The following is a 14,586-nucleotide window of genomic DNA, read 5'->3' as shown; positions in this document are numbered from 1 at the left end:
TTAATTAATTGTGTGCTAATGGATATAATACATGAATTTTCTAAATAATAAATGTACCCCAACCATTAGTTTGAAACATATTTGAGCTTCAACCAGGATCAAGTTTAATATCACCAGCATATGTCGTGAAATTCACTAACTTAGCAGCAACAGTACAATGCAATACATGAGAATATAGAAAAAATAAGTAAAACAATTACAGATATATATATTAAATAGTTAAATTAAAAATAGTGCAAAAACAGAAATAATATTTTTTTTAAAAGTGAGGTAGTGCTCATGGGTTCAATGTCCATTTAGGAATCAGATGGCAGAGGGGAAGAAGCTGTTCCTGAATAGTTGTGTATGTGCCTTCAGGCTTCTGTACCTCCTACCTGATGGTAACAGTGAGAAGAGGGCATGCCCTGGGTGATGGGGGTCCATAATGATGGATGACACCTTTCTGAGGCACCACTCCTTGAAGATGTCTTGGAGACTACGGAGGCTAGTATCCAAGATGGAACTGACTGCTTTTACAAACTTTCTGTAGCTTCTTTCCATCCTGTGCAGTACCCCCACCCCACCCCAAACCAGGCAGTGATGCAGCCTGCCAGAATGTTCTTCACGCTACAACATACTTGCATTGCCAGTGTTTCAAGTTACAACACTGCTACAAATTCTAACAGTAAACACAGAATGGAAGTCAGTAGTTCATTAATACACTGATAGCCTGCTGAAACCTGACATCATCTAGTCAAAACATTTTACATTTGCCACTGTGTCAGTTGTTTTGACTGCCTGACATTGTTTATTTGTGTTGTGAGTCATGGTTTGTGCTTGTTTGATGTGCTATTACAAAAAAAACATTTAAAGTGCCATGCAAATTACAGGCCGTATGAAAATTTCCTGCTCAGAGCAATGGCTGGTTTGCAAAGCTGTGAAAAAAAGAAAGAGGGAGCATTGTCAGAAGGTCAGGCATTCTCCACGGATGGAAATGGGCAGTTGACGTTTCAGGTAATGTCCTTTCATTTGGACTGGAAAGAACAGATAAAACCGGAATAAAGAGATGGAGGGAAAGGCAGGTGACAGGTGGATCCAGGAGAGGGGGAGTGGTGATAAGCAAGTGGGGACAGTGGAAATGGTCAAAAGATGGAGGATGATAGGTGGACGTGACCAAAGGCAGGTGATGATGGAATCTGATAGGAGAAGAAAGTGGAGCATGGAATAAAGGGAGGGGAATATGTGGGATGAGTGTGAGGGTGATGATCAGATGGAGAGGGCGAGGAAGTAGAAAGAGTAGGATGATGGGGCTGATAAATCAAAAAGGGAGGGAATAATGGAAAGGGACAGAGGGAGAGTGGATACCAGAAGTTTCAGAAATTCGATGTTCATGCCACCAGTTTGGAGACTGCCAGGGTGGAATATAAGATACTGCTCTACCGACAGTTGAACATGTATTGATAAAATGTAAGAAGTATGAAAGAGAAAGTGTGAAGATGATAGGAGCGCTTCCGATAAACAAAAAAAAACTGCTGTGGGTATAGAAGACATTTTAGGTGGGAGTTCAAGAGAAATACAGACCTATATCATGAAGTATCTGAAAGACTTTGGTTTATTATATAGAATTTAGGGAATGCAATTCTTTTCATTCCTCCTATTTATCAAATGATCCACACTCTAGTCTACTAGGTCGCGGTAATGCACCTTAAAGCTGGTTTGCCAACCACCATAAAACAACAGAAGAAGAAGATACTGCTCCTCTAAATTGAACCTGGCATTGGATGTGTTTATGGGCAAGATATGTTGGCATGGGAATGGGAAGTTGAATTAAATGTCTGGCCACAAGGAGCTCCATGTTCTAGCCCTGGATTCCGTGTGGCAGTTTGTATCTTAAAACCTCCTCTCTTCTTATTGCTACCCTTACAGAGGAGGTACAAGAGCCTGAAGCCACACACTATTTATTTCAGGAACAGATTCTTCCCTGCACCTTCATATTTTTGAATGGGCAATCAACTCATGAACATACGATAGATTCTTGATTTGTCAGGGGATGAAGGGATATGGAGAGGAGGCCAGAGATTGGGTATGAGAGGGAAAATGCATCAGCCATGTCAAAATTACGGAACAGACTTGATGGGCCAAATGGCCTATATCTTATGGTCTTATTACCTCACTATTTTGCTCTTTTTTTGCACTATTTATTTAATTTTATATACATCTTATTATCATTTACAGTGTATTATGTATACTGCTACCACAAAAAAATAAACCTGATTTTGATTGCTCCTCCCACCCCATAATAAACCAGAGCAGAGAGCATACACAATATTATACCGGGTTTTACCATTTGCTGGATACTGATTTAAGTGGTTGATGCACCATAAATAACTCTCGGAGACGGGAGGCAAACAATAGGCTTTTATTAGCTGCAAAAGTGACCACAACATCTTGGAGACTGAGGGAGGAGCAGTGCCTCCAATCGCCTTTATACAGGGGTCTGTGGGAGGAGCCACAGGAGCAGTCAGCAGAGGGGCGTGTCCAGACAGGTATACACATAGTTTACCACAGTGGTGCAGACTTGTATAGGAAGCAAAGTGTACTGAATGTCGGTGATTGGCAAAACCAGAAGTCTCAAGGGATGAAAAAAATTAGATCTCAGCTGTCGTAGAATATGCAAAAGATTCTTTTTTTGTCTGATTAGCTCCAAAGACTGGCCATGTGTTTTAGTTTTGACAGGAAGTTAGAATGACTTCCTCAGGTCAAAGATAATGATGCAATGTGGTATTTGCCATATGATTAATTTACCCATTTCACACAGACACAACAGGATTTCTTTACCCTCTGACCCACTGCAGTAATTCTCACTTCCTGTCAGGATGTCATGGACTAAGCCAAGGTAGCTAATTGGAAGAGGCTTGTGCGCCCCCCCGTGGCTTTCTCTTGAGGGGAAGCTTTCAGTTCTAAAGGATGTTAAACTATATACTACTTAGTTCAGGACATCAAACAGTCCTTCCAGGTGAAGCGACATTTCACCTGCAAGTTTGTCTGGGTCATCATTGGGCCTTTGAAATTCAAACGAAGTGGCTACAGAGCGTACGTGCAAACTCCAAACAGACATAATCTGAGGACGGTATCGAACCTGGACCATTGAGGCAGTGAGAAAGCAGCACTAATGGCTGCGCCGCAGGACTGTCAATATAGTACTGTAGAGACTTAACATGACGTAAAGTCATCAAGCTAAAGCATTTTCTCCTTTCACAGGTACCTTCTGACCAATTATTTCCAATGCTACCTTGATCAGTCAGATTTCCAGCATCTATAGTATTTTTCTCAATATTAGACTAAGTGGCTATTTTATTTGGTATCTCCTGTACTTGATAAAGTGTATATTCATGGCCATCTACTTCAAGGTTCAATGTGTTGTGCATTTAGAGATGCTCTTCTGCACATCACTGTTGTACTGCATGGTTATACGAGTTACCGTCACCTTCCTGCCAACTTCAACCATTCTGGCCATTCTCCTCTAACTTCCCTCATTAGCAAAGCATTTTCGGCCACAGAACTGCTGCTCACTGGATTTGTTTGGTTTTTTTGCATCATTCTCTGTAAACTCTAGAGACTGTTTGTGCAAGAAAATCCCAGCAGATCAGAAGTTTCTCAAATGCTTAAACCCCCGGCTGGCACCAATAATCATTCCATAATCAAAATCATTTAAGTCACATTTCTTCCCCTTTCTGATGTTTGATCTGAACTACAAATGAACCTCTTGTCCATGTCTGCATGCTTTTATGCATTGAGTTGCTGTCAGTTGTTTTGTATTAATGAGCAAATGTATGGGTGTACCTAATAAAGTGGCTACTGAGTGTAGCATTATAGATGCTAATGATGATGTAAGATCATCAAGGTGAAACATTTTTTCCCTTCACAGGTACCTCCTGGTCCACTATTTCCAACATAATCTTGTTTAATCAGATTTCTAACATCTATATAGTTGGCCTTCCTTATCCACGGGGGATTGGACCTGGGACCACCGCGGATACCAAAAAACGCAGATGATCAAGTCCTTTATTTAATCTGTCTCAGTGCGGTGGACTTTAGGACCCAGCAGAGCTCTGAATCCGCAGTGTTTCTGTTCACAAAAATAATCACGATCACAACTGAAAATAAAGCAGAAATAGCAAAGTGATCGGAAAGAGGTGAAACACCATCGGTCATTGGAAAAGCGTTAAGCTACAGTGGTCAACGATTAGAACAATTTTAAAGGATAAAGTGAGAAAGGCCTTGCCCCAATGAAAGCTACAATTATTACTAAGCAACGCAGTGGTTTAATTATTGAAATACATACGCTTCTTAAGTGTTTTACATGCATAGAAAGGTAAAATATATACCATATACTAAGACAAACGTTTGACTGACAATAATACCGAATGTACCTGTTCCGACTTACTTAGTAAGAGAATTTCTGGTTTTGTTTTGATTCTGATCCGCAATAACCTACGCACATCCTCCCGTATACTTTAAAACATCTCTAGATTACTTATAATACCTAATACACTGAAAATGCTATGTAAATAGTTGTTACACTGCATTGTTTAGGCAATAATGACAAGAAAAACAGTCTGTACATGCTCAAATAACAAGTGCTGAAGAGAGAACTTCCAGGTTTTCCCAAACTGCAGTTGGTTGAATCTGCACATGCGGAACCCGCGGATAAGGAGGGCTGACTATAGTATTTTGCTCAGTATTATATCACACCTCCCAGCATTTGAGGAGGCTGCATTCTTCTTGGAGTAGAAAACCAGCCAAACGAGACACAAGAGATTCACCAGAGGCAGGAATGGAGCAATTGAGACACAAAACGTAGGAAGAACTCAGCAAGGAGCTTCTGAATATCAACTGAGCAACTCCAACAAGAGAGAGTGTAAATATGGAACAGAATTCAAAATCTGCCATGAATGGGCTCCAGAATAAGATTGAAGTGTTGTGTTTGAAATATTCCTAGTTCATACTGTAGCGTTGTCAGCCAACTTGACATCTGCATTACTAATTTACCCAACACTTTCGGGAAAATCTCTGCCTCAGCCTGCAGAGGGTTCCCACAGGAGAGCAGGCAGGCAGTTCAGCTGTCGTTTCTTCGTTTGTTCATTATATTAAAAAAAGGATTTTATTTTTAAGAAATCCACCAATCGAAATTCCACAGCCTGAGCAGTGCTGTGATTCAGTGACCGATTGTTTGAAAAGACGCCTCATAAAGGGCGATTTCCAGAGTACAGTTAGAAGAGATGAAAATTAGATGCATGGCTGTGTGGCACTCCACAGCTCCGGTTGTTGTTGTTGCTTTTTACGCCTTGTGGTGCATCGGGCATCATCTTTACTGTGTCCATAGCAATTGACTACTTTTTATGAGGCCAAGTTGCTAGCTTGACACTCAACCCAGCATGGATAGAAAGCGTGCAAAGAGCTGGATAGATTCGAACCCATTCGACTCAAAGTCCAGAGCTGATGCCACGACACCCCCGTCTGCCACAGCCCCAGTGACCCAGGTCAATCCTGACCTCAGATGCATTCTATCCAGGGTTTGCACACTCTCCCCTTAACACGTGGGCACCCCCAGCTGCTTCCGCTTTCTCCTTTATCCCATACATTTGGAGGAAGATGGGTTCAACTTCATCTTGGAGGATATTCGGTACGTCACCAAAGACTCTAGCAAATTTCTGCAGACATGTGATGGAGAGTATTCTGACTGGTCACACCACTGGCTGGTACGGAGGAATCACAAGAACTGCAGAAGGTTGGAGACTCATCCAACTCCATCACAGGTCCGTCATCGGGAACGTCTTCAAAAGGCCGTGCCTCAACAAAGTGGCATCCATCATTAAGGACTCTCACCATCATAATATGCGCTCTTTTCATTAGTACCATCAGGGAAAGAGGTACAGAAGGCTGAAGACCCGCACCCAATGTTTTTGGAGCAGCTTCTTCCACTCTGCCATCGGATTTCTGAATGGTCCATGAATGCTACCTTACTCTTCCACTTTTGCACTGTAGATTTATTTACTGTAGCTTCTATGGCTTGCCACAAAACAAAAATTTCACGACATATTCCAGTCCCTGAGATTCTGATACCTGAGGACCACCGCAAATTCTTTGGGCCAAATGACCTCCTAGGTGACAAGGGGACCTCCCATCCATCGACAATTCACACTGCCATAGGAAAGCAAGGGCCCTCCTGCTGGGGTCATTCTCTCTTCACACCCCGCCCTCCCAATGCACAGAAGAAATCTCACAAACTGTCAGACTGAAGGGCAGCTTCAATCACACTGTTATCAGACTCTTGAACAGACATCTTCTGCGCTAAAACATGAACTTTTGAACTCCTAATCTATGCTACTATGGCCACGACAACTGACCTGTTTGCCTACACTACATCTCCTCTGTAAATGAAACACTATATTCTGCACTAGGTTTTTGTTTTTTTATATCGCAGTTTAATTATATAAAAGTAAGAATGTAACGTTGAAACTTTGGATTGTACATGGTGTCTGGGGAGGGGTAGCACCTCTGGGAAAGGGGCTTGTAATGTTTACTCTGGGGCAGCTCACAATCCTTTTGGTCCCCATTAGACACTCGGCTCTCACCTGTGGCTCCAAATAGGTGTTTGCATGCGACAGCGGCCGCACCCTGCTACACCGCTTCGACAGGTGAGAGTGCCCAGCAGGCCTCATACCCTGGCGAGATAGGGACATGCCTGTCCTAGCAAGCAAAGTCAGCTCCAGTCGACTGGGCGGACGAGATTTACAGTGCGATCAAACTGCCAGGAACGCGGTTCACTCCATGGAGAGCGAAGGGCCTGACAAAGTGCAGGAGACATCACGGTCAGCCACTGCACTCAAGGAGGACCCCAGTTTGTGACACTTGCTCGTACCACTGGACCCAGACTTCTGAGGCTGAGAGAGTGGAACTGTCCCAGTGCAATAGCTGTTCCACTTTAAAAACTCTCTCACACAGGTCTCCTGTCATCGTCAAACAGAATGGACAATCACTGTAATGCTGAAGCTTTACAAGGCATTGGTCAGACTACATTTAGCGACTTTTATTGTTTTAAAAAATATTCATCGACACGGCCAATCCCCTCCCTCTTTCTTTAATATCCTCCAGTCCTTTCATTCCTTGAGTTGGGTAATGTACTAGTCACTTTGTGTAGATAAGTGCAAAGTAATTTAAAAAGTCAATGTGTATGTTAAAGAAAATAACTTGAAGGGATAAAGGATAAACAATAAAGGAAATGGGATGGATGGAAATGTTCTTCTCGGAGTTGGCACAAACCACATGGTCTCCAAAGGTGTTAAAATAGGAAAGGTGAGACCCGTGAAATAAATAGCAGCTATAAACTCAAATATATTTTTCCTAATCAATTCATTAATTCAGACATCAGTAGACAACATTTAAGAGAAATTTGGTTAGGTACGTGGATGGCTTGGAGGGCTATGGTTGCATTGCAGGTTAATAGGACCAGACAGAATAATTGTTCAGCATATACAAGATGGGGCAGAAAGATGTGTTTCTCTGCTGTAGTCATCTTTGACTCTGGTCACCTGCAAGGAATGGAGATTTTCCTTCATTCCATTTTTGACCTCTGCTATTTATGCATCTTCTTTAACACTATAAAAGAACCCAGGTTGGTTCACAGAACATTATCTAGAATGGTTGGTGCTAACCCTCCAGTAGGGCTTGAGTGCAAATTACCAAGAACCCAAAGTAGTTATTTGCTGAGGAGGAAAGGGAGGTTCAGGCAAAGAATCTGGGACTTAGGCTTTAGTAGCTAAGATCTCAATCACCAATGGTGCAGCATCTGAATCCATCGATGAACAAGGGACAAAACTTGAGGAAGATGGAGATATAGAATGGCTTTGGGACTCCAAACAAAAACCTACATCAGTCCCATTCCCCCCACTTTTCCTGTATCCCTGCAACATCTCAATAAACTTCTCCCTCAATGTTGTCAAGAAAGCAACCTCTCCCTCAATGTCACAAAAACAAAGGAGCTGATTGTAGACTACAGGAGGAATGGAGACAGGTTAACCCCTATTGATATTGAGGTTGAGAGAATGAACAGCTTTAAATTCCTTGGCATACACATCATTGAGGTTCTCATGTGATCTGTACAGACCAGCTGTTTTTGAAAAAAGCACAACAGTGCCTCTTTCACCTCAGACAATTGAAAAAGTTTGATATGGGTCTCCAAATCCCAACAACCTTCTAAGGGGTACAATTGAGAGCGCCCTGCCTGGTGTGGGAACTGTACTTCCCTCAGTCGCAGGACACTGAAGAGAGTGGTGCAGACAGCCCAGCATATCTGCAGATGTTAACTTTCCAGTATTCAGGACATTTACAAAGACAGGTGTGTAAAAAGGGCCTGAAGCATCATTAGGGACACAAATCACCCCGACCACAAACTGCTCCAGTTGCTACCATTTGGGAAACGGTACCACAGCATAAAAGCCAGGACCAACAGGCTCCAGGATAGCTTCTTCAACCAGGCCATCAGATTGATTAATTCACGCCGATACAATTGCATTTCTATGTTATATTGATTGTCCTGTTGCATATACTATTTATTACAAATCATTATTACTTGCATATTTAGATGGAGACGTAACATAAAGATTTTTACTCCTCATGTATGTGAAGGATGTAAGCAAAAGTCAATTCAATTGAATTCAACCTAATTTTAAGTTCTTTCGCCTGTTACCTGCTACTAGCAGGTGGCAGGGTGGAGATATGTCTCTACCAAAGGAGGGGTAAGGCACTCTGCCCCCTCCACTAGCATAAAGATCACCCTTGGGCAAGGTGTAGCCCCTCTTAGCACCCCCTCCCCTGATCAGGATCACACGAAGCCATCGGACAGGTAGCAGAAGGAGGCAATGGCAGACCACTTCTGTAGAGAAATGTGTCAAGAACAATCACGGTGATGGAAAGACCGTGACTGCTTATGCCGCATGACATGGCACACAACAAATAAATGAACAAACTTGCATCTGGGGAACAAGTACAGCAGTCGGTTAAACCAGAAGAAATAAGAGAACCTGGAAGAAAAGCCTTCACGGTGACAGGGAGTATGTGTAAGCTCACACGTACAAGACCCGAGGTCAGGAGTGAACCGGTATCCTTGGAGATGTGAGGTAACAACAATAACCACTGTGCCACCTCAATGGCTAATTGACTGCCCGAGTGATAAACTCATTGGTTTCAGCATGGCTTGATAACAAATAATCTGTTTAATGGCAATCCAATGTCAATAAACCTCCTTAGATATTTCAGAGACCAGTACTCAAACAATGCTTGAAGCAATGTTGACTTTGGGAGGGGATATTCAAGATACCATTTGGTATGAAAAGTGTGTTTTAAGGAGGATCTGAAGAAGGGGATTTATTTGTATATGGTGGGGGAACGTTCTCCCTCTGCCCATCACTCTGCCTGTTCTCCATCTCCCTCTGGTGCTCCCCTCCCCCTTTCTTTCTCCTTAGGCCTCCCGTCCCATGATCCTTTCCCTTCTCCAGCTCTGTATCCCTTTTGCCAATCACCTTTCCAGCTCTTAGCACCCCACCCCCTCCAGTCTTCTCCTATAATTTCACATTTCCCCCTCCTATTTTCAAATCTCTTACTATCTTTTCTTTCAGTTAGTCCTGCTGAAGGGTCTCGGCCCGAAATGTCGACAATGCCTCTTCCTATAGATGCTGCCTGGCTTGCTGTGTTCCACCAGCATTTTGTGTGAAATGCTCTTTAATGGCTGGCAGCTTGAACTCCTTGGATATTAGACGGAACACAGACAAAATGCTGGAGGAACTCAGCAAGTTAGGCAGCATCCATGGAAGGAATGAAGAGTTGACATTTTGGGCTGTGACCCTTCATCAAGACTGGAAAGGAAGTGGGGATAAATCAGAATAAGCTCCCCTCAACTGCCAATCACCTTTTCCACCTATCACCACCTCCTAGCTCCTAATTTCATCTCCCCCCCTCCTCCACCCACCCAACTTCCCCCTCACCTGGCCTCACCTATCATCTGTCAGACTGCACTCCCTTCCCTTCCTCACCTTCTCAATCTGGCTTCTTTCCCCTTCCTTTCCAGTCCTGATATAGGGCCTTGGCCCAAAACGTTGACTCTTTATCGCCTTCCACAGATGCTACCTGTCCTGCCGAGTTCTTCCAGTACTTTGTGTGTATTACCCAGACATGAGCCCTAAACAAATCATACTCTTTTTCCTCCAGCATTTTGTATGAGTTACTCTGGATTTCCAGCATCAGCAAAAGCTCTTGTGTTTATTAAGTATTAGATCCAAGCTTCATGCTCACCTACTGCTACACACTCCATCCCCTTCTCTAGTAACAGGAAACAAAACATACTTTTAAATAGGTTATTCAAGCAGTAATTTTGGCCAAAGCACTTTTGTTACGTTATTGAACACATCTTTAATGCACCCATAGCTGTAATTAACACAATTTCTTCTCGCAATGTTGTCAACCGTCAGCAAAATGAAGAAAGCTGAATGCATAGATTAAGGCAGCAGAAGGACAATAATTCTTCCATTTATGTTCACTTTTCTGGACCAGTTACTTTTTGGAATGCATTTATACTGTTATATTGTGGAGAAATGTGCCAGCAAATTCCTTCAAACAACAATTAAACAAACGACTAGTTAATCTGCTTTCTCTGCTGGAACTGACAGAGAAAAAGGATTTCTCTAGGAGAACACCGCAGCCCTCTCCTCCCTGCTTTTTTTTTAACCCAAAATGTGACAAGGGAATGCAAAGTAAAAACACTTAATTTCTTTCTGTGGGTATCAGGGAGCAGCTCACTAAATCAGAACAGTTAATGAAAACAAGAAAAAATGCACCGAATAAATCTTACACAGTTTTTAGTTGACGAAGAGAGAGCAGACAATAAAAAGTTCTTGAAATGTAGCAACCTTTACTTTGAACACAGAATCACAAGGCCCACAGTTGGAAAAAGAGCAACTTTTAAACATCTTAAGCTTTAGAAAACAGGTTTAAAATTTTCTACCTGAAATTTAAATTTAATCTTTGCTTGAAGGCAAACCAAACTTCACTGAGCGACTTGTGGACTTTGGAAACAAATATTTAATTGAACTCAAACCGTGCCTTCTGTTAACAAATTGCCCTTCCACATTGTGTATACTGTATGACATGACTGTACAATTACAACTTTGACAGTCACGGTTTATAGAATTCATACCTAAGAATTTCTGTCGCTCCCTCAAGTTATGTTATGAGTTTAATTTACAAACACGAACTGCTGAACTTCAGAGACCACTTGACCTCGTCTCAGTGATTTCCCAATGCCAGAACATCAACCCTTCACTGGGAAGTCACACACCACCTTGGAACTCCCTGTGTCCACTTGCCAACAAGCTCATGGAAAGAATTTGTTCACCAGCTGATTGATGTGGATGGGCAGGGCACAAATGTTTGTGTAAATGGCATATCCCATACAAAGCTGAAGGGTGCAGAGCCAGGGAAAGTCTGATGCTAAACAAAGATGACATCATCAGGAAACCAAACCATTTGCTGCCCAGATTTACACTGGCCAGCAATCATTTCTTCCATTTCATATTTCAACCACACCCTGAACCCAATGACATTCCTTCCAGAAATCCTGATCCCTGGATGCGAATCAGTGGCCAAAAATAAATGGTTTCCTTTCATTGTGAAGAAGACGGTAACGGTTAGCGTAATGCTATTATAGCGCCAGTGACCTGGGTTCACTTCTACTGCTGCCTGGAAGGAATTTGCATGTAGTTGGGCAGTGTGGGCTCACTGGGTCAGAAGAGTCTTTTCCAGTGCTGTATCTCTAAATAAAAAGAGGAACAAAACAACCCCGCAAGCATTTAAAATGTGAGGAGGTGGAATTGGACACTAGCCTATTAAAGGACCACTGACCCAGGTTCGATTTCTGCTGCCAGCTGTAAGGAGTTTGTACGGGGGGTGATTGATAAGTTCGTGGCCCAAGGTAGAAGGAGTCAGTTTTAGAAAACCTAGCACATTTATTTTCCCAACATAGTCCCCTCCTACATTTACACACTTAGTCCAGCGGTCATGGAGCATACGGATCTTGGACCTCCAGAAACTGTCCACAACAGGGGTGATTGATAAGTTCGTGGCCCAACGTAGACGGGGATGAGTTATATATACAGCTCTCATTACGTACATATGCAGTTCAACTCTTTGAGTGAATATGCAAAAAGTTTGAAGTTAATAACTCGTCTCCTTCTACCTTAGGCCACTAACTTATTAATCACACCTGATGAGTTATTAACTTCAAACTTTCTGCATTTTCACTCAGAGTTGACCACATGTGCCTGTAACGAGAGCTGTATAACTCATCTCCTTCTACCTTAGGCCACGAACTTATCAATCACCCTGTTGTGGACAGTTTCTGGAGGTCCAAGATCCGTATGCTCCATGACCGCTGGACTAAGTGTGTAAATGTAGGAGGGGACTATGCTGAAAAATAAATGTGCTAGGTTTTCTAAAATTGACTCCTTCTACCTTAGGCCACGAACTTATCAATCACCCCTCGTACATTCTCCCCGTGACCACATGGGATTCTTCTGAACGCTCAGGATTCCTCCCACATTTCAGAGGTGAACAGGTTAGTAGATTACTAGGCCACAAGGGTGTTACTGGGCACAATGGGCTGAATGGCCTGTTACTGTGCCAGATCTCTAAATAAGTATAGAGTGGAATATAACAACCCTAAAACTAAAAATGTGAGAAAGTGGAATTGGAGACTAATTTCAACCTTTCCGTTAGACCATAAGACATAGGAACAGAACTAGCCCATTTGGCCCACTGAGTCTGCTTTCCCACTCCATCATGACTGTTTTATTACTCCCCCTCAACCCCATTCTTCCTGTAACCTTTATAACATCCATACTAATCAAGAATTTATTAACCTCTGCTTTAAATATACCCAATGACTTGGCCTCCACAGCTAGCCATCGCAATGAATTCCAGAGATTCAACACCCTCCCTCTCATCTCTGCTCTAAAGGGACATCCTTGTATTCTGAGGCTGTGTCCTCTTCTGTGAGACTCCCCACCATCGGAACTATCCTCTCCATCTTCAAACTATATAGGTCTTTCAAAATTCGATGTTTCAATGAGATCCTCCCCTCATTCTTCTAAACTCTAGTGTGTATAGGCCCAGCGACATCAAATGCTCTTCATATGTTAACCCTTTCATTCCCAGGATCATTCTTGTGAACCTCCTCTGGACCCTCTCATGCCAGCCATGATTTCCTAGATGAGAGGTCCAAAACTGCTCACAGCACTCCAAGTGTGGTCTGACCAATGCACCATAAGGTCACAGCATTACATCCTTGTTTCCTTGGCAATTAGCAGAGAATAAAACACGCTGGCATTGCCAGTGGTGTCTACATCCCCTGAAGGAATGGAAGAAACAAGATCTGAGAGAAATAAAAAGAAACCAGATCCAATAGCAACTCCATAGATTCTGCCCGCAACCTCACATGAAGCGTTCAAGGGCCAGTTGAATCTGTACACTACACAGGCAACAATGAACATCAAAGCAAACGAGAAAGGAAAATGAGATCTTCACCCTATTGGTCCAACAGTTAAGATAGTTGAGTCCCATTTCCAATACACAGGTGTAAAAGGAGAAGAAAATAATTGTTACTCCGGATCTAATGCAGCTCAAAGAAAATGAAAACACAGGAAGATCGAGAACACAACAATAAAAAAACCATTAATTATGAATATATAAGAAGCTTATAGCTGGCCAGCACTTTAGTGGCATGCCAGCACTGGACTTCGAGGCAAATGGTCCGGGGTTTGAATCCAGCCGGCCCTCTGCATGCTTTCCATCTGTGCTGGGTTGGGTGTTGAGCTAGCAACTTGGCCTCAAAAAAAAATCACGGCAAAACAAAATACTGCTAATGCGCCACAAGGCTTGTTAAGGAACAACAACAACAACAAGCTTAAGGACATAGATATTAAGTGATGCGAGGTACAGGAGTGTCTGTAACATAAGGTGACTCTGACGGGAAATCATAAAGTAATGGTGGTGGGGTGGGTTAGTGGCAGATGTGTTGATCAGCCTTACTGCTTGGGGAAAGTAACAGTGTTTGAGTCTGGTGGTCCTGGTGTGGATGCTACGTAGCTTCCTCCCTGATAGACCATGAGCAGAGTGAATGGGATCCTTTGTAATATTGCTGACCTTTTCCTGGCACCTTTCTGTATACACATCCTTGATGGCAAGTAGGCCGGTGCCTGTGATTGGGCAGTTTTGACTACCCACCGGGAGGTATTCAACGTAAAACTAATTAAGTTACTGCCCTGCAGGACAAAAATAATCAACAGGAGTATCAGCAGGAAAAGAAGACTTCTCTCTACCTTTGTGGGCAGGTCTTCTGTCTTGTTGCTGACCTGTTGATCAGAGTAACACACTGGCTCTCCAGCCACAGGCATTGATGAACTGCACTCGACAGCCAGTGGAGGGTCAGATAACGGGCCACATTCTGAAATAAGAGAAAAATGTCATGTATTAAAGTCCATAATTGAGCACCAT

The 14,586-nt window shown here is 42.8% G+C and overlaps 1 protein-coding gene across 7 annotated transcripts in view; it reads right to left on the bottom strand.

Moving 5' to 3' along the window:
* Positions 1-14,586, bottom strand: part of akap13 (A-kinase anchoring protein 13) — a 554,439-nt gene that overhangs the window by 169,725 nt on the left and 370,128 nt on the right. For all 7 annotated transcript variants that reach the window (XM_073032598.1, XM_073032600.1, XM_073032601.1 and 4 more), the window contains exon 11: positions 14,412-14,536. In XM_073032598.1, coding sequence (XP_072888699.1) covers positions 14,412-14,536 — 125 coding nt within the window. The remainder of the gene's footprint in view (positions 1-14,411; positions 14,537-14,586) is intronic.

The sequence above is a fragment of the Hemitrygon akajei genome, chromosome 30 (assembly GCF_048418815.1).
Source record: "Hemitrygon akajei chromosome 30, sHemAka1.3, whole genome shotgun sequence".
In the NCBI taxonomy this organism is placed as follows: domain Eukaryota; kingdom Metazoa; phylum Chordata; class Chondrichthyes; order Myliobatiformes; family Dasyatidae; genus Hemitrygon; species Hemitrygon akajei.
The sequence above is the reverse complement of the archived record's forward strand: the minus strand, read 5'-3'. Positions and strand labels throughout refer to the sequence as shown.